This window comes from Diprion similis, chromosome 9, assembly GCF_021155765.1.
Source record: "Diprion similis isolate iyDipSimi1 chromosome 9, iyDipSimi1.1, whole genome shotgun sequence".
In the NCBI taxonomy this organism is placed as follows: Eukaryota; Metazoa; Arthropoda; class Insecta; order Hymenoptera; family Diprionidae; genus Diprion; species Diprion similis.
The window spans coordinates 1,562,117-1,589,637 of record NC_060113.1 but is presented as its reverse complement, the minus strand read 5'-3'; the positions used below and the strand labels follow the sequence as shown (position 1 = coordinate 1,589,637).

At 33.1% G+C, this 27,521-nt stretch overlaps 1 protein-coding gene across 2 annotated transcripts; it reads left to right on the top strand.

Moving 5' to 3' along the window:
- Positions 1-82: 82 nt before the first annotated feature.
- Positions 83-26,441, top strand: LOC124410689. 2 transcript variants are annotated; one of them, XM_046889254.1, is made up of 4 exons: positions 83-348; positions 23,588-23,841; positions 25,746-25,990; positions 26,162-26,441. In XM_046889254.1, exons 1-4 carry the CDS (start codon positions 294-296, stop codon positions 26,163-26,165), a joined length of 558 nt encoding a protein of 185 aa, XP_046745210.1. In that variant the 5' UTR covers positions 83-293; the 3' UTR covers positions 26,166-26,441. The 2 variants fall into 2 exon arrangements, with proteins under 2 accessions (XP_046745210.1, XP_046745211.1); XM_046889255.1 differs by lacking the exon at positions 83-348 and adding an exon at positions 7,117-7,263.
- Positions 26,442-27,521: the final 1,080 nt, after the last annotated feature.

The window sequence follows — 27,521 nt, the reverse complement described above, 5'->3', positions numbered from 1 at the left end:
CTGTTATCGCGTGCCAAACCTAACCTCTCATGCCCCCCTCCGCATCGCCAATTCGTTGTTTACATCGCAATCCGTGTTCCTCTGCTTTATTCGAAGACGATCAGTGCGGGTATTCAGCATTCATTCGTTGGCCTTGTGTAATATACATTACGGTGTTTGATCGAATCGCGACCGGTTTTTACGTAACAAATACTTTTTTTCTTGTTGTGTAAAATTTTTGGAAATATTTCAAATATTATCGAACAGTCGTAGCGCGCAGTTCTTGCATAATCCAAGCTATAAAAGGAGGACGAATGATGCAGGCTAACGGCGCGGGAATCGCCGATGCATCGCTCAGGCATACTCGGGGTGACTAATTTATTAATTTCACTTCTAATCGCCTCATTATCGATGCACTTTCTTTTTTTCTTAGACTTAGACTTTTCTTTTCTGCATATCGTATGTGAAATTTTTGCACGCTTACTTTCTTTCCCTTGAACACAGCTGCGCATTGATTGATCGATCATGTAAGCCGAAAGTGTCTCCGGCAAAAATATAACCGAGTGAAGATAGCCAATCAATCAATTTCAGATAATCGAGATTAGAACTAAACTATCAACGTATGAATTCTCTTCGAAGTCAAAATCCTCGGTCGAATACATAGCTGTTTGGATTTTTGTCATCCGATTTGGTTGAATGCGGTCGGCTCAGAATAAAGCAACGACTGGATCATCCCGGCGCCATATTAGCAAAATTCCTTTACCACGGGCATCGGTTCGTCTGAAATGTAATCGAAAATTCCGTTATACGTTCACGATCTCTCAATCTCGAATATTCACATGTCGACGAACGAAGTCCCTACGCCGTGAATCGTTCAAACGGCGGAAAATAACGCGGAAAAGAAGTATTAATTTGAACAGCGACAGCTAATCGAACGCGTGCCGGTTAAATCCATTTTTCAAATCGCGATCGTCTTTTGTGCGCGAAGCGAGATGACAAGAGAAGGCTGCAGGTTCTCTGGCTTATAGTTCCTTTTGCCTTTCGTTTCCGGCAGCGAATGTAACGCTATAACGGCAAACAATACACCGCAAAAGCTTTTAAAACCGATAGCCACGGATGGATGGATGCGTGGGTGTCTGATTGCGGAAAAGGAAACAAACGGCTAAAAATTTTCTCCAAAGTGTACGGACACTTTAATTTCAAGACCCTGCAGCTTTTTGTTTCATCAGGATATTTGAATTTCGAATTGGATTACTTTTTTCATTTTATACAGACAAGAAATAAATGCGCAGCTGCATTCAGGTGCAGCGATTCTCGCGCTTATACGCATCTTCATACGACGATTCATCTTCATTATACCTGTATTATAATTATATAAACTGTATAACAACTTCGCGTCGTACTATCTCAATGGTGTAATTAAAACGAAATTTTTTGGTTAAATATACACTGCGTGTACATACGTACGGCGTTTTACAAGCGAGTGTAATGTCATGGTACAAGATGTATAGCCACACGTGTGTAAGTATCGGTGGCACGTGGTCGATAAGCGAGCGCGAGGTGACAGAACGCAAGTGGGTCGTCGTATGGAAAACGTACGATGAATTTATAGTTCCGTTAAAAATGTGTGCGGCAAGAGGTGAGAAATTTAAGAGTGGAAAGATACGAGTATAAAGAAAAAAAAATAAATAAATAAAACAAATAACATCGTTATCGTATCAAGGGCACTGAAAGGAAAATTTCGTTTTTATTTTCCTGCAATTGCTGTAATATAAGAAATTTCATAAAAATTGCTGAAATTTAAAATACACAAAGTTATTACCTTAACCTGAATTAGAAATTATCGCCGGCATTATCGAACCGCGATGCAGACGCTTTTGTATTTTATTATACCACAATTCATCTTATGCCCTTAAAGTAAGTATAATTAGTATCGGAGGCCTGAAAATTTTAATGAAAAAAGCTGCGACTGCTTTAGCCATGCACCGACTCACTTAGGGGTTAATAAATTATTACTTATGTTCTATTCTCGCATCGACGGATCCATCGATCGATTTTTTCAGTGTTTCACCGCGTGCACGCTTGTACGCATATGTATGCGGAGATTATGGCCTACAAAGTGGCACCTTTCGCCTCATTTTCCCCCCTTATTATACTTATAAGGTTAAACCTGATAAATAAATACATATATATATATATACAACAAGGACGTATAATATACGTACAAAAAATTTCCCTACAGCTCTAGCAAAATGCGAAATTCGACCGGTTTTCTTCCACGAATGATGAACGGAAGTAGGGGTATACTTGTAAATGAATTATAGCGGTTCACCTCGATCTCGAATGAGGAAAGAGGAAAAAAATCGAAAATTCAATCATCAATTCTTTATTTATTATTATTATTTATCACCATTAACGAGTTGTATTCGACTTATTGATATATGTATATGTACGAGTATTTATATACTTGTAAACGAGTGTAACTTTGAAGTTGCCTTTTCGATCTCGATCGAAGGTCGAGTCTGCGGGTTTGAATGCGGAAACGCGCACGGCTACGGAGGTGGTTTAGCACATTAACAACTTCAGCTCCGTGGAGGATATCAAGCTCTGTCGACGTTTCTTCTTTCATTATATTATATTGTACAATGTCCATACATACATTATATATACGTATACATTCACAAATCGAATGTATACACAACGGCAATTTAGAGGCGATCGTGAACATAATATATATATATATAATGTCTACACATCCACCTACGCAATCTATGCCTATACATATATGTATATATAACATGGATATTGTACGTAGGCGCAGGGTGCAATTATTATATGCGGCATATTGTGCAAGTGTTTGCGTGCGAGAAGGATAATTATTGTGCGATTGTCGCGTGGCGTGGCTGTTCAATTCACTCCGCGAAAATATTAACCTTGAAGAATATTATATGTATAGTGAAATTGCGCACATTGTGCGAATACTACATATATATGTATATAATAAATATATACGTATATATATATATATATATATCGTATTAGGGTGGGCCAAAAAAATGACTATTTTTATTTTCGTTAGTCACCGTGACAATATCGTTGAAAATCACGAATACAACATTCTGTTTAAAGTTTGAGCTCTTAATATTAATATTAAAAGGTGCCTATTTGCGATTTTCCATTTCCCGTTTAAATGATATGGTAAATTTTTTTCTTTTTTATTTTTTAAAATTTATTGCTCAACAACGAATTGGCGTATCGTAAAGAACAATACATATTTTTGCAAGAAATTTATCGGTCTATAAAAAAGGTTTCCTGTGATTTTTTCGTAAATCTACTGGTTCCAAAGTTATTGAAGGTTAAAAATTAATATTTTTCAAATTTTAACGATTTTTTTTCATTTTCACTATGAAATAATGGTTGAAAAATGAAAAAAATGTAATATTTTTTAAAATTCATGCCATCTTCTTTACCGAAACATCGAAATTTTCCGGAAAATTTCCGATCACTTGACAAGAAATAACGTTTTTAACGTCAACTATTGTACAAAATTAGTATTCTTGTCAACTATTGAACCAATAGATACCAATAATTCTACCGACATAACGGCAAGTGGCTTGATTCCGACCAAAATTAACAGGCTCTCAAAAATGAATATATATTGTGATAAAATTTCGAGGCAGAATTTGAATGCTGCTTGTATCGCGGTCTGCGTAATATCCTTTTTTCAAATATTATTCATTACAATGACGGAACGAAGGTCTGTTTAGAACAATTTGATGTATGGAGGGACGTAGTTCTCTTCTCTGTAAATTGTTATGGGCAAACATGGCCTTGCCGGGTACCTATATGTAGTAGCCTGCATATATTGGCGATGATTGGCAATGTCGAATGACGAAGAATGAGAAATAATAAGGCGAGTTGTAACCGCGATTTTTGCACAAATCTTAAGTATAGAACAAATCCTCTTATTGTTTAATGGTAACAATGACACGGAAAAGACATTATGACTTAGAAACAATTGTAACTTTTTTTTTTCTAATTAACATAAAGTGTATACGAGGCCGGTGTAAGTGGGAATAATTTGTTTATCCAAGATAAATACGCAGAGTTTGAAAATTATGAGGTATTTTGCAGTATCAGTATAGTATTCAGATTCGACTATTTATTTTGTATATTTAGCAAGTGTTTAATCAAGGATGTGGAATAACTGAAAAAATTTATACACCGTATTTACGGTCTGCTTTGAGGATACGCAAATTTTTACAGATACATATATCGATGCCCGCAATTCCGTAATTCAGTTATCACGATAACGACGCGATGATGAAATTTCGAAACTATTTAACCTATTCAAATTTAACCGTAGCTAACAAGACGAGGTCGCTTCAAGTGTACATACATACGAGAATTTATCTACCATACTTACATAGATATGTAAATTATCATTAATTATACGTATAATATGTATATTATAAGTGTAGTCATTTTAATTACACAATTTGTATTCGTATATTTAAGTATGTATAAGATAAGGGAAGAGAAGCTCGGGAAGAAATAGAAGAAAATTAATTAACCGTTCGATGTTTTTTATAATTGTGGCTACACGGTACGCAGCGTTTTTGCTATTTTCATTTATCGCCAAATTGTAACCGAAAGAATTAATAATACTTTTTACAAAATAAAACAGATTTGTGTATAAATTGAATGCAGAAAATCTAGAGTGGATAAATTTTTTTGCCTATAAGTTTCTTTGATTTTCACTCAAAAATTGAGATGATCTGTAATGTTGGTTAAAAAAAAAAAAATTACTAAAATAAAAAAATTTACGAATAAACAAAAAAATGTGAGAATATTGGAAAGGTTGTTATGAGAAAATGAAATTTTTCTCATTTAACGAAACGACGAAATTTTGTCAGTGCAAACGGAATTGCGGTTCAGGAAAAATTATCCTGTTGATCCCTTCTTCGAACTCGCGACTCTTCCTATATAATTGCGATCGCAGTTAACTAAACAGTTACCATTTATCGCGTGTATCTCTACACCAATTGCGTCATTGAGTTGACGCGATACCGCAAGAATAAATATTAGTAAGATCGAAACCGACTCAAGTATTTACCCAAGTACTCACTCATCAGCTTTCCGGAAAAAGTTTACAATGCTCGGAGAAATTGAGGAAACATTTCTCACCTTTTCACGGAAATCGTGATTCGTCGTTAACAATAAATTATTCATCTTTGGAAAGTCTCTGATTAGCGTCCTAAAGAGCGAAAATAATGGGATCAAAAAACCGGAAATTTTACATTAATTTCCAGCTCATTTTTGCAAAAGTTTCACCTTTTTTTTTTTTTGTCACATTGAAAATTTTCCTTAAAACGTTCCTTATTTTTGCTTCTTGAATTTGATTCAAATAATAATCTTTCATTTTATCTATAATTAAAAACGATTATTTGATATTGAATATTGTGAATTAATTGCAATAAATTTTGAAAGATTTCTTATTGACGTAACAAAAGATTTGCATTTTTTTTTTTTATTAAACTAATTTTTTGTATTTAATTGAATATTAAAAGTTACATAAATTAAAAATAAAAGAAGAATATCAAAAATCATTTTTCAGCATTTCGAATCAATTTAACGGGTGAGAGAAATTTTTTATTTTTTTATCTTATATTTACCAATATGAAGGGCCACTCTAGTAAACATATTTATATATATACTATAGGTATAATAAATTATTATAGGTATAGGTATACATATGCATGTATGTATGTATAATAATAATTCGCGTATTAAGTCATCGACTTTTCCGCAATTATCGGTCGAATCGAGATAACGATACAAACTTGAATTATACAATATACATATACATTACACTCTGCATCTCTGAAAAACATTATTATCACTATAAAATTTGTACAGACTTTTTTTTAACCTTTATTTATTTATTTTATTTTTTCTAACATACCTCACAATCATATTATACTTTTTCTATAATTTTATTATGCTATGTGTATACTGTATATACATATATATATATATATAGTAATATAAGGAAGCATCAGTACATATATCGAGTGTATATTTTTTATTTTCTAATCGAGAATAATCCGAAATCTGGTAATAATAACCTGACAATTTATATGCGTAAATAAAACTAAAAATTTTTTTACAGTTGTATACATATAGTTCACGCACATGTCGAAGATGAAAGAAAAGAAAAAGAAGAAAAGAAAAAAAAAAAGGCAGTAAGAAAAATAAATAAACAAAAAATAAAAATAAACTCTTCTTCTATAATAATAATATAATACAGTTAGCATCTCTCTAACTATAAGAGCGGAATAACAGAGAGGCAACGAAGTCGACGACGGGTGCGGGTCGGGATTGCGAGAGACGAGGCGACGCTGTTTGCGTGTGTCTGTGTCTCATGTTACACCTAAACACACAGACACGCAGACAACAATTCTATGTAGGTGTAGGTACGCACGTACACACAACGGCAACAACCGATTCTTCGGGTGTTTGAATGCCGCCGACCGAACGGATTCTGATTCAGTCGCGCGGAGTCCGCCAAACGGGTCGGAGCCGCTATGTCGTTGCCTTAAGAACGGATTTCGTACACGCGTTTTGCTTGATCTTAGACAACCGACTCGTATCAAAGCCGTCTTATATCATGTGTGTATAATATATATATATATATACAATTGTATACGTATATAGATATACATAATTGAAAATCACTCGGTGGTGGATAAAGATCATAAAAATTTATAAAAATAAATAAATAAATAAATAAATAAAAATTCCCCGATCACGCAATCCGGCGTTGAAGATCGTTGACTGCGTTGACCACGTGAGAATTGATCGATTAAAAATAAACTCGTATAATAATAATAATAATAATAATAATAACGACTAATAAGTAATGATAATTATTTTTAAACAATAATTTATACACGGGGAAGAAACTTTGAACTCGTTGGATTATATTTTTTTTTTTTTTTTTTTATATAACGATCACACCGACGAGAGTGAGTTTTAATAAATATTATAACAGTTATTAGACGTCTTGATTACTTTTGCTGGTTTTTACTACACTCGCTGAATGCTCGACTAGACAGCTTGCTGCTGCAGAGCGCTGATCGTGGAAGTGGGAAGTAGACAATTTTGGAAAGTTATACGTCAAGGGCAGCGAGGAGGGAGGGAGGGGGGAGGAGAGAAGCGGAGGAGTTTGCGGTCTTTAGAATACAGCCAAACTGACGGACCCCAGCGGAACGTTTAGTCCAGGTAAAAAACAAGGATTCTGATAGAGCTTTTCACTCTAGACTTCCCTCACCTGAGACGTCCTTTGTTCATTTTTTGGTTAAGTCACGTGCTGTGATTGTGCCGATTAGAGTCAAGTCGGGTTGACTTAAGTCACTCGATCGGCTTTATTTGACGACGAGAAGGAGAATTGGAATGTCGATATTATTGGCTTGAACGTCTGGTATTATTATGACACCGATCAAGCGTGGAGTTCCTGATTCGTTTTGTTCGGATTGATGATTATCATCTGGAATATGTCACCTTGAATCAGGGATGCTCGATCTTGTGATAACGCTATTGATCCGGAATCGGATGTGCGGAAATCGATTCCGTTGAGACTCGAAGGGGACGTGAAAGATCGATCTTTTCGTGTCACGTGACCCAAAAAAGTCTAAACTACAAATTAGCGGGATAACTAAAATCCTAACCTCAATGGGTATATACTGTTTACTTTGGGGATTAGTTATCATTTTATCCAAGCGTTCTAGCGCTTTAATATTTTCGCGTGTCTCGGTTTGATTTGATAAGATTTTTCATTATTATATTTCCTTGGAAATAGGAACCCGTAACCCAGAAACAGGTTAGAGAATCGATTCTGTGGATAATCGAAGACTGGAGAATCGATAAGAATGATCGATTTTTCTCGTTAGAAAAATCGATTCGGAATCAAATATTGAAAAGTTTCTAAAACGGCTAATTTGGAGTTATTTGGTGGCGAGATTTAATTGATGTAAGGAAATGAAAGTTTTAAGAAATTACAGAGTTTTTTTAATTGTCGGAAAACCGGAGGCTCAAAGTTCCGGAATTAAAAGTAAAGTTGAGGTAATATCATGATTCTGAAAGATCAACGTTTCGACACTGCCAAATTACGAATATTAAAATTTACATATTTTCTTGTAATATATTGTGAAAGAACCAATAATATGGAAAAACAACCGAGTTCCCATCGAATTTTGAATTTAAATATCGAGTTCATGGACACCCGACTACAGGCCTATACGCATTACACTTTTAAAGATATATATATATACAATATGGGATATTCCACGCCAACTCTATCAGTGTTAAACCCCGACCATCTCAAAATCGTTTAATATTTTTTTCTAACATTCTACTCGGTAAAAAAACAAGACCTGAATTTGTTTTCCATTTTTTTTAATACAACCGTTTATTTTTTATAAATATTTGAAATCAATTGCGAATGCCCATTTTTGCCAAATTTTTTTCTACCTTTTTATCACCTAATTCGGAAATTGAAAATTTTTAAACTCAATATTATGTTTACTAACTAGAGTGGCGAATCATCGAATTGGTGAAACCAAACATTTCCAAGTAAATTGACGCTGACGATCTGATTCTGTGTTAATTTTGGGTTCAAAAATTTCAAAATTCCGAATTAGGTGATAAAAAAAAGTGGAAAAAAAAAATTCGCCCGACGTTTACCTTAACGGGGGGGTGGTGTTTTGTGTCACGCACTGAAATTTTTGCAGAATTTTTTCAAATTTTAAAAAATTGGCATTCCCAATCGACTTGAAATATTTAGAAAAAAAAAAAAATAAACGGTTTAATAATAAAGGTTGACAAAAACTCAGGTCGCATTTATTACCGAATAGAAAATTAGAAAAAAAAAAACATGAAATAACTTTGATACTGATCGTATTTGCTTGGAATACCCCATATACATATAATACACACGTATTTACCAATTCTTTAAGCATTACTACGTGCAGTGTTTAAGGATAGAGAGATACAACCGTACTTTATACATATACCTACTCAAATTGAGAAATAGTGAATGTCTCGAGGCTCTGCGCGAATGAGATCACACCACACCGTTTGCAGACAAGAAAAGACTCTTGAATGAGAGAGGCACGTTGAATGATATTATTATTTACAACGGTCAGAAATTATACGGATCATTTGAAATGTATCGCAATCTTGCGCTTTTCCTTCATAATTTTTTTTTTATATTTTTATTATTCTTCTTTTCTTTTTCTTTTCGTTTTTGGTTTCCTACGTTGCTCTAGCATTATTTATTAAAATAGACGAGCAGTGCACCGCGCTTTAACCGGTTGTATAGGAATTTTCATCGCGCCGAAGTTGATTGGTAAGGAAGAGACACCGTTATTCCGACGAGGTTGAAGTTAGTAACGTTATTATCGTGAAGAAAATTTTAGGAAGAAAATTATTATTTTCTTATTTTTCAAAATTATTTCGAAAGAATTAGTATTATTAAGAAAAATATTAGTTTATTTCGTTTTATTACGGTTTATTCAATTTCAAACGTACCGTTCCAAAAATGTGAGATAACGAATTTTCCTCTGCATTAATCGTTACGATAAAATACGTTACTAACTTAAATATATATATATATATATACATATATATGGTTTATTTGGAGATTTTGGAATAGTTTGAAATTCAGTACAAAACCGTGTTGTAATTATAGTTATATATGGAAACGTAGGCTTGTAGGTCCGAGGTCTCATTTATGGTGTGTAACTCCACTCCACCTTCTTCAGAAGCATTGCAATGAGAATGAGAAAATATGCAGTGATGTTTTTTTTTTTCCCTAATATTCCGTTACGAGATAACGTTACTCTCTAGCTTGTAACTTTAACCTCGTCGTTTTATCCTTCGCGTAATTTTTTTCTTTCTTTCTTTCCTTTCTTCTTTGTTCATTCCACATCTCACGTACATACTACACGTGTACACAAGTTTGAATTTCATAAAAATATGTATATATGTACATTAAAATTCTTATCACTTATTTTCTAAAACTTTGGCGTGCTGACAATTTTTCACCCACTAGATTAAATAAATTAATTACCGCGTGTCGTTGGATAATTAAATAATTAATTAATTATTTAATTAATTAACACAAGATATGCTGTATCTTGTGTTATTTATATATACATATATATGTGTGTGTGTGTGTGTGTGTGTGTGTGTATATACGCGTAGATAGATATGGTAAAAATATCTGTACACATTATGTTACACTTAACAATATAGTTATATACACTTTTGCGCATTCGACGTGAACGAAATGATAATTTTTTTCGAATATGTATACGCACGATTCGATGATAACAATAACAACGTCAAGTTGTCATTCTGCGCACATTTTATATAGTATACATATGCATATATATATATATATATATATATATATATATATATATATATATATATGTATATATATATGCATGACGTATAACTTATCATCGAATTATCATCATTCTTCTCATTTCTTCAACTTTTATCTTTTATTCTTTATTTTTATTGCCTCCCCCTCCGGCCACATTCGTTATTCGTGATCCCGGAAGAATGGGAAAAAAAATTTCTTTCCCACGTATTTGCACAGCTTATCGGAGAAAAACTGACGCGATCGTTTGTGCGCTTCTTTGCCAAATCGTTCCTATATATATATATATATATATATATTATATATATATGTAAACGTATATAATTATATTAAAAAAAGGTGTTATCGTATTACCTATAAAATCGTGGGTGACGACGACGACGATGATGATGAATGAAAAAAAAAAAAATGAAGAATAAGAAAAAAGTGTAAGGAAATCAAACATTTACACAGGTGTAACGCGACGTGATTAAGGAAAAATGAATCGAACATGCAATTCGTACGATTGAGAGGTCTATTAATAGACACACACACACACACACACACACACACACATACATAGACTATATTTCTTCGCACACACTATGTAAGGTAAACGTATGCAGTGGGTAGAACGTATAAAGCGTGAGGTACAACATATGTTACTATACAGAAGGCTGATGTTCAGCCGTGAACCCGGGCGTGCGGGGGTATTAAGGTACCTACACGCAGTTGCGTGAAATTAAATCACAAGTGAATATAGATATATTTCAAGTAGATTATATATATATATATATATATATACACACACATATTTACGTAAATGAGAGTATAATAAACTTGAAAAGTATCGCGGTTTTATTTTTCGTTCACCGTCGTTGACTCCCCCCCCCCCCCCCCCCCCCGCACCCTCGCCGTCTTCATTGTACATGGATTTCATTGTACACCCACCCACCCATCCACCCACCCACATACACACACCTATGTAACTATATACGCTTATAGTTATCGAAAAACGATTTTATTCGCACTGTCTTTTATCATCGTGTCTTCTTCTTCTTTTTCCTCTATTTTTTTCTCGCTTCTTGGTTTGGTAAATTTTTTTTTTTTTTTTTTTTTCTGTTCTTCTGTTTTTTTTTACGTCAATTCGTAAAGAATTTTTTCTCAAATTTTGTTCAAGCTTTTATATGTATATATATATATATATACACACACACACATACGTGCATGTATGGATTGTATATATTACAGGTACCTGTTATAACGCGTATGAAGATGAAGAAGAAGAAGAAATTAAACTAGAGAAAAAATGTCAACAGAAAAGAACGAAAGATCGTACGAAATAATTATTAATTTATTCAATAAAAATTTTGTAAATTGAATCAATCGTACGCACGATTTGGTATACGCGTTGGCAGTAATTTTATGGAACACACACACACACACGCGCGCACGCACACCGAGTTTATAATGTGTTATTGTTGTTGTTATTATTGTCGTTTTCGTTTATTTCGAAGGTTAATTTGTCTAATAAGTTGAATGAAACGTTGCTTTATCTATCAATCTGATCCACATGCTGAAATAGAATAAAATCCCCCCCCCTTACGTAGTAGTCACAATTCGCGTAACGTGTTAGGCCTATACGTAGATATATAGGTATACAGTATAGTGCAGTGACTATATACAACACACACACACACTCATACATACTTAGGGTTTATACGTATGACGTAACTCGTATGGACATACGATGTGTCTGGTGTTCGTTATTCGATTTTATTGGCTGGAATGACTCGCCTTCTTCGTTCTTCGTTCTTCTTCATTTTTCTTCTTCTTCTTCTTCTTCTTCTTCTTCTTCTTCTTCTTCTTCTTCCTGCTACCGACAACGGTCGAGCAGGCTTCGATCGAATAAAACTGTAATCGCAATTTAGTGCTGCAGGAGAACCGACCGCGCGTCAGTCCCTTTTACTGATCAATAATGTATTATTGTCGTTGTATGTATATATATATATATATATATATATATATATATATATATATATATACATACACACACACACCTGTATGTACCATAATACCATATGTATACATTGGTTTAACGTATGTGTGTATGTATGTACGTACAACTTCGTATCGTTTCCGTTTACCTCGATCCCCTTTTTTCTTACTTTCTTTATTTTTTTTTCTCTTTCTCTTTCTCTTTCTCTTTCTCTTTCTCCTTTTTCATTCGTCAACGTTGATTCGCAATAGCGCGAGGAAAATAAATTTGGCTAATTAATTGGAACGTTCTCCCCCCCCCCCCCCCAATTTCTCTCTCTCTCTCCCTCTTTCTCTCTCTCAATATAACAGAGAAGTTGAGCCGAGAAGAAGGAAAGAAAAAATCAAACAAACAAATAAATAAACAAATTACCAAAAATCCGTATTAAACTCGTATGCGTACATATATACGTATATGAATGTAGATGGGCGTTAAAGCAGATGCACAATTCACATGGTTTATAAAATATTAATAAATATAAATAAATTTGTTATATACATATATATATATCTATATATATATATATATTGCAAAGGAATCAAAAATATTTCTATGTATGTATATCAACAATAATTGCATTATAAAAGCTCTTTAACATTACACGTACACGTAAATTCTTCATTATTCGTGCTCGATGAAAGATCAATGATATGGTTAAAAATAGAAAAAAAAAAATTAAAATTTATTTCTGAAATCGTTTTCCCCCTCCCGTCAGTATAAATAATAATAATAATAATAATATATACTATATACTATATATACATAAAACGCAAACTTTTTAATACTATATTATAACCTGCTGCCGTTTAGGCTGCTGCAATATTTTAACTTCTTAATTTTGTGTCTGCTTAAATACCATATCGTGTATGTGGATGTGCGGTACGATTACGTACGGTTACGTCATCGTATGTATATACATGTATATTAATTATCTACTCGTATATATATATATATATATATATAAAGGTAAATGGGTCCGCGTTGACGAAAAATGTGGAGCAACGGCATGAATCACGAATCGCGAATGTTTGTCAGGTACCTAAATACATGCGGCGATTGTCTCTGCTGCGCGCATATAGATATCGTCTGTGGCCTCAATTTTATTCTACCGCCAATATATATGTATATATACATACACACACACATGCACACACATACTATATACTCTGTTTCTGTTATCATTCATCTCTTTTGTAGAGAAAGTAAATTTTTACGATCACAATTTTTTGTCCCGTGAAAACGGACAATTTTTATGGAAAGATTGTATAAAAAAATAATAATTATAGAAAAAAAAAATATATATCTATATATATATATATATATATATATATATATATATATATATATATATATATATATTACAAAACAACGTGTAAAAGATGAGAGGAAGCGGGTGCGAAACTCTGCTTTATGACAACCGGTATATATATATATAAAATGTTCAAAGAGTCGTCGCGTCGGTTATTAGCATCAATCTCGCAAAAAAAAAAAAAATAGTAATTATTAGTCTTGACCGTGAAATATATAATAACGTGGCTCCGTGCTTACCTAAGCATATATATATATATATATATATATATATATATATATATATATAATGAATTTAATAACATAATATAACCGAGTGAGATAAATAATATTTACCGTACCTATATACCTATGTGCAGGATACGGTGACAATAGAAAAAAATACACAACAAATCAACGATACTGTAATAATATAACGTCACTAATTACTGCAGATATCCGATATTACACCTATATGTATATCCGGCGATTTCATTCGTATTTCCAATTGCGCAGAGAAGAGAAGAAGAAGAAGAAGAAAAAAAAAAGAAAAAACCATAATTTATGTTTTTTACGTAACGTATATAGAATTTTATTTTACAACGATGGACGAGAACATTTTTTTTTTCTTCGTTTCTTCTTCTTTCGCGGGGAAATTATAATCACACCGTAAACGACGCGTGTGTACATACATACATATACATACACGATATTATAAATTGTAGTAGAAGAAGAAAGATTAAAAAAAAAAGAAAAAGAAAAAAGAAAGAAGTGTGGGAATGAAAGAAAAAATGGCGAGGGGGGGGGGGGGGGGGGGGAGAAATTTTTCACAGAGGTATTTTTAACGACAACATCACACGCTAAGGTTGTTTGCACTGATGAATTATTATACATGTATATGTATATCATATATGTATATGTATATATATGACACGAAAAAGGCAAATCTATTATCTACGATAAGAGAGACGATTCGAGGTTTTTCGCGATGTTTGGTTTGCAGATAAAATTAAGACGTTAGGGGTTACCTTTAACTAGGTGAATTGCTGCCGTTTATAACGATTATGATGATGGTAGTAATAATAATATTAATAATAATAATTATATCGAAACCCGAAAGGCCAAGTTAATTATCTATCTGGGTGACAGTATAAAGACTGACAGACAGAAAGAGAGAGAGAGAGAGAGAGAGAGAGAGAGAGAGATAGATATATGGTGGGTTGTATAAAGTGAAATTTTTTATTTTTTGTTTCACCTTCATTCTTTTCTCTTTTAGTATCTAAAATTCTTTTCTTGAAATTTTTGTCTGATAGTAATAATTAATTATAGGTATAAACGTATAGGTATATTAAAACTATATGGGATGGATGTATGTGGTATGTATTTACGTGTGAACAAAATGACTCGATGAAGTGATTCGAGTGTGAATATGTTACGTGTCAATTGACGTTCAACTTTTGGGCGTTTCTTAATATTATCCCGTTTTAACTTGAAAACTTGGATGACGTAATTTCGCGATATATATATATATATATATATATATATATATATATATATATATATATATATGTATGTATGTATGTATGTATAAACTTTAAGTATATAACGCATGACTCGGTTTAATTCCGAGCTTTTAGAAAATTGCGACGTGAATTAAGGGGGACTAGTTATCTTTATAATTTCAGTATCACTTGTCAAAAAATACTGTGATGACGTTGATGATTATATGTTATACGGATACAATGTCTGTGGCACAGTACAATTAACAGTTTAAATATATATATATATATATATATATAGAATTATGGTGTGATATATGAAAATGTTTCGGCAACCATCCATAGTAAAACGATTCTAATTTTTTTTTTTTGCGGAAAAAGCTTGAAAACATTGAAAAGTAAAAATCTCTCCCCATTATATATATATACATATATATGTGTGTCTGTGTGTATATATATATATATATATATATATATGTATAAATTTGAACACTTGAAAATGAAGAAAATGTGAAGAAGAAAAATGTGTATATATATTTTTGTGGTGTATAATTTTATTATTTATATGTATGTACATACATACATACGTATACGAATTTACACCTAGAAAGTGCGAAATGATTAATACCAGTTAGGAGATCTATAATAATTATTGATTACAGATCGTGATTCATGACAAATCTATATTAATTATTAATGATCTTATTTATAATAATTATACATGAGAATTGCTAAGCGATAATGCGAATTTCAGTAGAGGATGATGCTGTCCGTTTATAAACGTATATATATATATATATATATATATATATATAATAATGCAGTGCACCTTGTAAATAAATTATAATATATTAAACGCTGCAGCAGCAGCAGCAGCAGCAGCAGCAGCAGCATCTCGTCGAGACGTGATATAATTTACAGCTGACTTGATAATCCGCGGATCGTGATGAATCGCTGGAGATCAGATAAACCTGAAACACTAATCGCTTCTGGTTACATACCTATATTTAATGTACATACGTGTATATATATGTAGATGTATACATATAAGTATGTACGTACGTACGTACGTATATTGTAGATCTTTTTATAACAAGCCACGTTGTATAATTATATCGTTGCTGGTGTGTTTAAATTCAAACTGAAAACTGTGTGTAAAATGAGAGAAGTAAATTGTAATACGAAGAAACTGAAATCGTTGAAAATTATACACTCGAGATTCTGGTTTTTTTTTTTCAAATCTTTTTTTTTTTTTTTTTTACAACAACAAAATTTTTTAACGCTTGTAAAAAAAAAGTTTTATCAAATTCTGATGTACGTGTAAATTTATTTATTTATTTACGCTTAATCCAAGATGAAGAAAATAAGTTGAAGTAAACAATCTGGTGAGAATCTGGTTTCCGTTTTTACTACGAAATAAGCGAGGATCGTAAAACTGCAGGGGGGGGGGGGGGGGGGGGGGTTAAAAAAAAATTAGTAATAGTTGAAAATTTCAGTCGCAATTAGTCAACTTTTGTTACAAGATAATATTCCACGATTTTTGGAGTCACGGATTTCGAATTTGGAATCAGATTTTCAAAATTCAAAATGCTGAATCCAATATGGCGCGGACGAAAATTTCTAATTTTATCGGTTTTCGGGCTTGCTGATTGGATTCGTCGCATTGAATTTGCAAAATCCGATTTCGGATTCGTAATCAGCGACCCCAAAAATATCTGGATAGAGTTTTTACCCCGAATTCGATAAAATTTGAAGCTTTCGTCGGCCATATTGTATCGTCCATCTTGAATGTTTCAAATCCAATTTCAAATTCGTAATCAGTTAATAGAAAATCGGTGCCACTTTCTCGGGAATGAATTATTCCTCTTTTATTTTCACGATTTTTTATCAATCAATTTTGTTTCTAACAACAACAATTTACATTACACGGCAATAATTACTCTCGAGTATTTAAAACCTGTTAAAGAACCATATTTTAAAAATTTCTCTAAATATACAAAAAATTTATGTAAAATATGTGGTAAAAATGCTTACAACTATATATGCCTCAAAGGGTTGAGAAAAAAAAAAAAAAAAAAAAAAAAAAATTCAAATCAGCTGATGTTTACCTGAGTTTTTTAAATGCGTGCGCATGCATACAAGATTTGTAAACAAAGTTCGAAGTACATTTGTTCGCTAATTAAATACCGCGATTAGCTTAATAAGGAATTACTTATACTTCTCCTAGCGATTAGTACACCTATAATTTCCATTGCAAATGTTGCTCCCAATTAACAATTTAGACACCGCGTAATTCAATAAGGAAGTTGGCGGAGAAAAAATTAAATAAATAAATAAATAAATAAAATAAGAATAAACGTATTTTCATTTCCTTCTTAAAATTATTGTTATTATTATTATTATTATTATTATTATTTTTTTTTATGCATATAAATGGTTTAAAATATCTATTAAAGAAATTAATGTTTGTCGTATAATTGTGCGATTTATATGTATATATCACATGGCAAAAATTCTCTCTCTCTCTCTCTCTCTCTCTCCCTCTCTCTCTCTCTCTCTAGTTACATATTTATTATAAATACGTAAATATTATTTGTGGACACATGTATATATAAATCTATCTATATATACATGTAGAATACAAAGTGTGCGCAGTCAGCGCTAATCGTAAAGCAAAATTTATTTTCACTTTCGCCATAATCATCGCGATGATGATCGAATGACGGATGCATGCGGCGGCAATAAGGCAGGACCTCGAGCTCAAGGCGATGTTTGTAATATAATGCTTGAATAAATGTTGAGTTGAGTACAAAGTTTTTTGAGTACAAAAAATTACAATTAACCGTGAAAATATCGTTCAAGATGACAAAAAAAAAAAAAACAAAAAAAAATTGTCGCGAGAGTTTGAGCTTTTAATATTATTGCTAAGATGTGCTTATTTGTGATTTTTCATTTCCCGTTTAAATAATCCAGGGAATTTTTTTTTTTTTTTTTCTTGGTATTTTGAAATTTCATTGCCCAACAACTGATTGACGTATCGTAAATAGCAGTCATTATTTTTGTTCGAAATTGAACGATCTATAAAAAAGGTCTTTTGCGATTTTTTCGTATTAAAAGCTCAAATTTTCACAGAATTTATATGATATATATATATATATATATATATATATATATATATATATATATATATATATATATATATATATTACGTTTGCCGAAATAGGATATTATTATCATTGATTACGTATCACGAGGTTTGTCAATTCAAGTTGACTCACCACTCTTTTAATCTTTCTTCATCGTTAGTTCGACGAAAATAGAAACTATTAAATAAGTAAATAAATAAAAACTTCCTCTTCAAATTACCGTAAAAGAAACGGTCTTTGTATAGCCTTTGTTCGTTTTGAAACCGTTTTACGTCAATAATTAATTAACACTAATTTCGCCCACCCGTTATTTACATACTTATTATATATTATATATATATACACGTGCAGTCTTGCACGTATTAAATTGCAAAGGAAGGGAGAGTTAAAAAAATGTCATTTCCTTAAAAGACGCAGACGCGACGTTTAAAGTGCAATATTGTAATAATTTAAGTATAATCATTAACAATCGGACGCTTTCAGCGATACTTTATTGTATACAAGAAATTATATACATATATATTCATACCGATATGATTTATCTATTATGTCACACTACATTGTATAGGTATATATATATATATATATATATATATATGTGTGTCTACTACAAACATCTGCAGGATAATAAAAACGAGTCATTACTCGGTTTGAATTAGTTTCAATTAACAAAAGCCCGGACTTGATTCCGAATTGGTGCGTTGTAGAATTTTTTTTCTCATTTTCTCTTTTGTCTTTTAGTTTCCATTCTTTTCGTTTTTTTATTCCAATTTTTTTTCAATTCCGCGGATTCATTCTTGCCTTGTCGGTATTTGTTTATTTATTTGTTTTATTTTTTTTTCTTCAACCGTCATTTTCCAATTGTAGGGAATAATAATTTTCTCCGAAAAAATTCTTAATCTGTTTGAATCTGATTCTCTTTTCTTCCTCTTGCATTACAATTTCATTATACATAGTGCAAAATAAAAAAAAACGTACAGAATCGTTCATCTGAATAATACTCGACGAATTGAAAATTTCATCGATTGCATCACGATTGCAAAAATTTGACAATATGCAACAACAACAACAACAACAACAACAATAACAACGATAAAATTCAGATAAAGAAGAATAATAATAAAAATGAAAAAAAGAAAAATTAACAAAGAGAAGATGAGTAGATGAAAAAAAAAAATGAAAGAAGACTAAAGAACCGTTGCAATAAAACTGCACTTTGCGATACGTTGCATTCATGCAGAAAATACTAAGTTATAAACGTAACGTGACTTTCAGATGTCACATAACGCCTGTACAATTGTACATATACAATTAAGGCACGTTTCACGTTGAAACACACGTATCGTCGTGTCGTTTACCGTATAAATATACGTATATATTTATCTCTGCATGATATTGCTGTTGCTGTTGCTGATGCTGATGCTGATGCGCATGTATAATGCATGCAAAAATCCCGACTAATCCATAGATATGTGCATTTTATTGTTAGTCCAGTGAAAATGCTGTAGCGCAGCGCAGCGCAATCGCGAACAATCGTCTTTTGTAATCTTTACAGAATGCGCCTTATACCTAAACACATTTTATAAATATAACACTGACTGTCACGTTTCCGCACCTTGAAATTGTTCTCTTTACACACACGGTGTGTCCTATATATGTACGTGACGAGTGTTACGTTTTTTTTTTTTTTTTAATTTTTTTTTTTAATTTTTTGTTTTTTCCTTCTTTTTTCGTACGACACATCGTTTCGAAAAGATCTCGATGTTATGTTTTTTGCACACGGTATTTAAAATCATTCGAAACCGATATTGTCGTATATAATTTGCAAATTATTTCGATATGTTTCTATATAATCATTATATCTCTAATAATAATAATAATAATAATAATAATAATAATAATAATAATAAGATTCACCCTAAATTGGTTCGTTTTATTTTTCGATCGTGACAATTACCCTGATAATTTCAATCAATAAAAAGAGATTAAAATAGAGAAAGAATGTTAATTTTTTTTTTCTGATAACTGTGATTATACTAGTTGATCCCATTATCGTACACAATAAATTCAATTACCTGTTGTTAATCGATCTACATTATAGTTATTTTTATTACTTTATGTTAATGACGTGAAAAAAACAAAAAAAACAAAAAAAAAAATCTGAACTGAAATATAATCATCGTGTATATATGATATTGTAGGATATTGTAGGATATTGTAGAAATTATATAATCGCGTTAGCGATCGCTTAGCAGGATAAGAAACTCTTCACTGAAATCGTTTTATTGCTGCTAGTGAAAAATGAAAAGCTGTAGAAAAGTGAAAAAGTGTCAAATGGTAGAAAAAAAAAAAAAAACATTATTTCGCATAAATTTAGCAAATATAATTACTTTCAAGGAAGTTGGCTTTTGAAAATATAAAGAGTAGGTATACGTTTTCCTCAATCGTGCTTTACTAAATTTCAAACATTCCTATACATATAAAGGTGCGACGTAACGATGTTTTTCAACTTCATTCTCATCAAATGTCATAAGCCTGGCGGCGACGCGTACCTATTTTTTTTTTTTTTTTTTTTTTTTTTTTCTTCAAATTTTGTTTTTCATTCAGTTTAAATCATAATTTGTGATACGTACAAAACGAACTGCGCGCGTCATGACGTTTAAAAGTGACAAAGAAAAAAGAAAAAAAAAGAAAGAAAGAAAAACAGCACTTTGCCCTTAGATTCTATGCTGTGTGGAGTTTCTTTTTCTATTTTTTTTTCTTTCCTTTTCATTCTTCCTTCTCTGTTAACTTCCTTTGAAAAATACGCAACGGTTTATACCTATGACGTCAAAGGTCCGTGGCTTCTCCCTGTAATACAATCAGCTGAGAAAGGTGTGTGGTGGCCATAAAGTACGGCAAAGTATAGACTGCAATGTATGTATGTATGTATGTATGTATGTATGTGTATGGTACTATGTATATATATACCTATGAAACGATGGCGCGACGGATTCGATAATGAAAGTAGACGACGAACGAAAGTGGGCCAAACATCGCGACACGGAGAGAAGAGTTGGGTGAGTTCTCTGATGGGTTCTCATTCATTCGCGAAACACTTTATCGTTCCGAACTTCCGAATTCGCAATTATTTCATGCCGAGACTTTTATTATATATATTAACATTATTAAATGTTAACCGTACGGACGATATAAGTTTATAAACTCGATAATTTTTACGTAGACGTATAATTCGATCGTTTCTTCGTAATCTTATTTTTTTTCCTAGCTCCTTGAAGAAAAATATGTAATTTAAAGAAGTTACGAATTCGTTTGAAAAGATTATTCAAAGGCTGAACATGCATGATATTTTGTTATAGGATCTGAAACGTATCGTACACATTTTAATAACGTCTTATTCATGACCTAATTATATCGCGTGACTATAAATGAACAATATAACAATCAACTGATTAATTATATATGTACAGGTGTGAAACGAACATGCGTGTTATATTGATATATACCTAGATAACAACAAAACTCCATCGCGCGTTATACCATGGACAAATTGTTAAACACGTGTATTTACAGAATATATCTATTTCTGAGTGTAAACAACTATGTATTAGGTATTTAGAAATATATTTCAACGTATGGATTAAATATGTGAAATAGAATGAAAACAAAATGGGTACATATTATATGTATTTAATACACTATAATTATACTTAAAGTCAGAGAAATATAGATTAAATACGCGTATAATAATCCCTCTTTTTTTTTTTACTCCCGCAAAAGGTGCGCATATTAAATAGTTTAAATTTACCTTCTATTATAATAGTATAAAATTGACGATTGCTCAATAGCTAATATCGTAAGAATTATAATAATCAAGTTATACGTTAGGCAATACTTATACCCACCTACGTTATTATTATACGTATACAAATACGTACGATAACATTATTAATTCTTAATTAAAAACTAAGACGAAGATTAGCGCTAGGCAAATAAAATTGTCCCACTCATATAGTCGCGTGTAGATTATAGGTTATATACCTATATGTATTATTGCGTATGTGAACTGTATGTGTGTATGTATGTATGTACGTTAAAGGTGTTCATCCTGCGTTGCAGCTTGTTCGTCCGGCGTTTGCACTCGTTCAATGAACCTGAACGATCCAGACGCCGGTTATGAGTCGGTATCATATTCCTTGTATTCTCGTTGCGGGTTTTAGCAACAACGCGTCTTCTCCGCGTATCAAAATTTCGCTGCGCACAATTGAATTGAAATTTTTCCCAAACCTGACAATTACGATCCCGCTGTGTCACAACCCGATGTTAAAAATTTGTTCTTATCTTATTATTCCTGCTTGTATGTATTCGCAGGTGTTTTTAATCGAGCTCCATTTGTGTATATTATATATGTATATATATATAATATATATATATATATATACACGTAGTGGGGGGAGACGCTGTAGTTTCGATAAATTTTACTATCGAGGTCTTGCGGACTCGAAACGATTCGCACAGCGGTTATTATCACTACCTTACTGGCAATAATAAGTTATACGAAAAAAAATTGGCTCATTGCTATCAGTCGGTTAACGCAAGCCGATCATCTCGGGCTTATCTGCCGCTTTGCGATTTCTCTAACGTCCTCTCGTGTTCCTATACTTTGTGTGTGCAGATAAAATATTATTACAAATGATCATTCATTCGGTCGACCATGACTAATCAATATTGGATCTGTGAGTTCAACGTTCATTAATATAGTATTTACCGCTTGATAATTAGGGACGAAAGTTAGCGATTTTTATCAGTGTGAAGTTTGCGCCTGAGCGAAGCGAACGCGGCAATCTCACGAGTTGCGATCGTCAACTTTTGGCCCGAGTCGCACTCGATTTTTTTAACAAATGAATGAAAAGTCGGGCAGCTTTACGCGGTAATTTTGCGGGACGTGATTGGTCGGTTTTTTCTCGGAAGTGGATTGCGCATGCGCGAACCTATGTTCACAAGACTTTAAATGAAGTTGGCTACTTTCGTCTAAGCAAAGCCCCACTTTTCATACACCTGTGATAAAAAACACAATTTCATTCGCAAATTTATCTGTTATTTTATATTTGTTTTATGCAATATGAAGAAAATATACAACAATTTGTTTTAGGTTTTGAAAATTATTTAGGATCAATTGTTTATTTTTTCATTTCGCTTTTGTCCGCAGCCATGTCCCTGGAGGAATCCCGGCGCTCCCAGCGTCCCTATCGCTACGGGATGGTCTTGCTGTGCGTCGGGGCTCTGATCAACTGGTTGGGTCTAGCTGAGAACTACGTGGAGCCAGTGAGATACATCGGAGTGGCCTGCATCGTCGCCGGAGCTCTCCTTATATGCGCAGCAATGTGTTGCTGGCTTCACGCCCCTCCGACTACTCGGCCGCACGTGTCAACGATGCACTCAAATCATCCCATAACTGCCCAGGTATGTATGTACTACATACTATTGATCAAGATGTTAGATCGACCAAATTTCAGGAGAGGCTGAAGTTGGCAACATTTAATCTGTAACGAAACATCGATACAAAAATTACCATTTTTATGCTTTGGGTTAAATGGAGGCGTCGAATTTACAAAGTCTGAGTCATTTGATGCTGTGTATTATGGTTCGCCTAATTTCAGATTATTCTAAAGGTGCCAAATGAAGAGTTTTTTTTTCACAAAAATTCATCGATATACAATAAAGTTGCAAAATTCAATCTGATCCGTATGGAAGATAACGTGAAACGGTCATCTTTTGACGGAATGTTTTTTTCGACCTTACCAGAATTTTTTTTATATTTTTTTTTTTTACTCATATTTCATACGTATCGACAGTATTTTTCTCTCGAGAAATTTCTTTACGAATTGATATCGTGGCTGTTTTCGCTGCAGTTGTGTAAATTCACGAGTCGGCAGAAATTATCATTTTGTACGAGAATAACAAATTTTCGAGCTAAGGAATTTCGGAATAAATTATCGCCACAGGTTTTAGGTATGTCGGATGCTTATAAACTGTACGTTAGTGAAATGGTCGAAGCCTTGTGAAAACAGAGAGAAAGAGAGAATCGAGCGCTAAATAGATCTCTGCGATACACTCTTCGTCATCATCGCGTAGCATAAGAAAGAATTTTTAGAACACGCTTGCGGGCAGGTCAGACCGATATAGCACGCGGAACATTTTACGTGTATACAGGTGTAATAATGTAGGTTTGTTTGAGAAGAAAATCGATTTGATATAGGTATATATATATATATGTATATATCGTGTATAAATTACACTAAACGCCTGAACCTCTTTTTCGATTTGGAAGAAAAAAAAAATTGCACGCATCAAGTTTAATAATTTAAAAATTACGTATATAATTGCAACGTTTCTGTTTAACTTTCAAATTCTGACTGTAGTTTAATTCCGAGCTTTGCGAAGGTGAAAAAAGTTCCTTTGAAATGCCAAGCGACGAGGGTCGAAACACACCGGAAACGTTGAAACATGTACTATGCGATCGATCCGCGTGGGTCAACCTGGTGTCTACGCAGTTGGGGTTATACGGTAAACTCGGTGCTTTTAGACTCTGTGAGTATAAGGTTGTAGGTGGATATAGATATAAAATGAGGTTTGTGCAGCCGCGCAGGTTGTTCACTTCGAAGTCGTGGCTAGGCAGCCAGTACTAGGTATACATTGAATCCCGCAAATCGACCGTGTTGAAATTAGTAACGTAACGATTCATGCTGAGGGTAATCCGTTACTTCGCGATTTTGGAATTGTTTGAAAATTTGGTGAACTGTAATAAAACAAAATACCTATACCTATTCATGTTTTGCAATCTTCGTTCCTTCAAAGTCATTGTAACAATAAGAAAATAAGAAATTTGTTTCTCAATGTCTCTTTATGATAACGTTATATACTTATAACTTCAATCTCGTGTAAAAACATCCGGTTATAGATCAATTCCTTGCGTTTTATACCGAGCAGAACGTCATCGAATATCGCGCATGCTGCACGGCAGCGTAAGATTATCCAAAATGTCGGAGTTGGACGCCATCTTGCGCCGTATTTAATTATAAAAGTTATTCTTTATCGGTTTTTTAAGTCCGTGTAGACTCAGCGTCACGAGGAAAGTACTCGACCACTAGGCACGGAGTTTGCCTTGTCTCGATAGGTATACCCGCGGCATAATTTAGATAACGTTATTCAAACTATTGGACCCAACCTAACAGGAGCGACACGAAGTTTCACCTGATTGTTCGTTTGCATGGCACTGTTTTTCAATTTATTAATCTTATCTCATGTAACCATGTGTGGTGACGATAATTTAACTGTTTTTGTTTTTTTCTCCCGTCCTTTTGCAGATCGACGATCCAATTCACGTTATATCGATCGATGAACCCGCGGGTGGATCCAGGCAAAAGCCTCCGGATTACGAGGCGGTTGCTGACGCACCGCCGAGCTACGATGATGCGATTAAATTGAATCCTGGACAATTCGTCAGGTCGAGTGATGCGGGGATCACAGTTCCGGTGGAAGTTGGAAGATCGTCAACCGGCCAACTTTCCGAAACCGAAGTTGCGCCAACGCCGCCTCCGCCATATGCGAGGTATTAATTCGTTCGTCACTAATTCTTTATTTTTGTATCCTTGAATAGTAATAATCTCCACACAATTATACAATGTATATCTTGCTTGTGATTAAGACACGGCAGTTTGCCAATCGAGTGTTGTATTCTTTGTTTTCAACCTTTCAATTTGTTTTTCCTCTCTGCTTTTAGGTGAATAACTTCACGGAGGGAAGATTAACGCGTCTACGCCGCAGAATCGAGAGAAGACAAACGAAACAGAGTTTAGCAAAAGTAAATTAATAAGTAAACTAGGGACCATACAACGGGACCAAACCGCGTGGGATGAAGAACAGAGGCGTCCATCTTCTTATTCATTGAAGAAGGAGAGAGCGTGATCATAACTCTGAAAATCCTCGGTCCGCACGCTGGCCGACGACGAGCTGACACGCCGCGAAACTTCCTTGATACTTAAAAACATAAAAATAATAATTAGAAAAAAAAAATATGTCTCGCTGCACGCGCCTACATACATTATTTTGTATGTACGTGTGTATGTGTCATAGACGTTGAATAGCGTAAAAGCACAATATATACGTTGCACATGCCATGCCGCATTTATAGAACATGCATGGATGTGTGATACGCGATTTGAAAAAAAAAAAATAAATAAATAAAATAAATGTAAAAAAAAAAAAACTCTACGGAATCGCGTGCCGCATTACATACTCGCAGGGGAGTCGAGGTGTCTTGTCCACCTATTCTATACGTGAACGTACCTCGTAGCACATCTGTAAATAATCGTCGAGGCAATGAAGACTTAACGAGGGAAAGGAGGCGAAGAAAAAGAAGAAGAAAAAGAAGAAGACAAAGAAAAGGAGATTAGTCATAGTGGGGTAGAAATTAATGACGGACAAGGACGAAGATGACGTAGTAAACAAGTTTATCGGATTCCCGAAGGAGAAAATTTAGCCATCGAAAAACCAAAAGAAAAGAGCGCCCGTTTAGTGAATTGTTATGTTACAACAAATTATTCGAGACAATGAGATTCGTTATAATCTCTTTCTCTGTACCTCTCTTTCTCCGTACACTATAATCCTGTATCAACACAGAAGCACCGAGTATTGCTACCTGCATTATACTTATGATAATGACGATATCAATGCTACTACAACTATTGTATTAATGATAATGATAATAATGATGATGATGATAATAATAATAATAATAATAATAATAAATATTATTAAATTTGTACACGCAAACACGTCCGTCTCATTGTGATATTTAACTTGGTATTGATGTATATGTGTATACATATATGTAAATACGGTATATAGATATAGCGTTATAAGCTGTCAAGATGTATAAATGATCTTTGTAATATACAACTATGTTGACTGGTTTTTAACGAATTAAGATAAGATGTGTGAGACGTTTTTTCAGTCTTTTCTTTTTTCTTTTCGTTTAGTTATTTTTTTTTTCTCTTCTATTGTCTTTATAGTAATGTAAATGACAAATAAGAAACAGCAGAATTACGCTATCTTCGTCTTGATTGAATTATATACCTCAT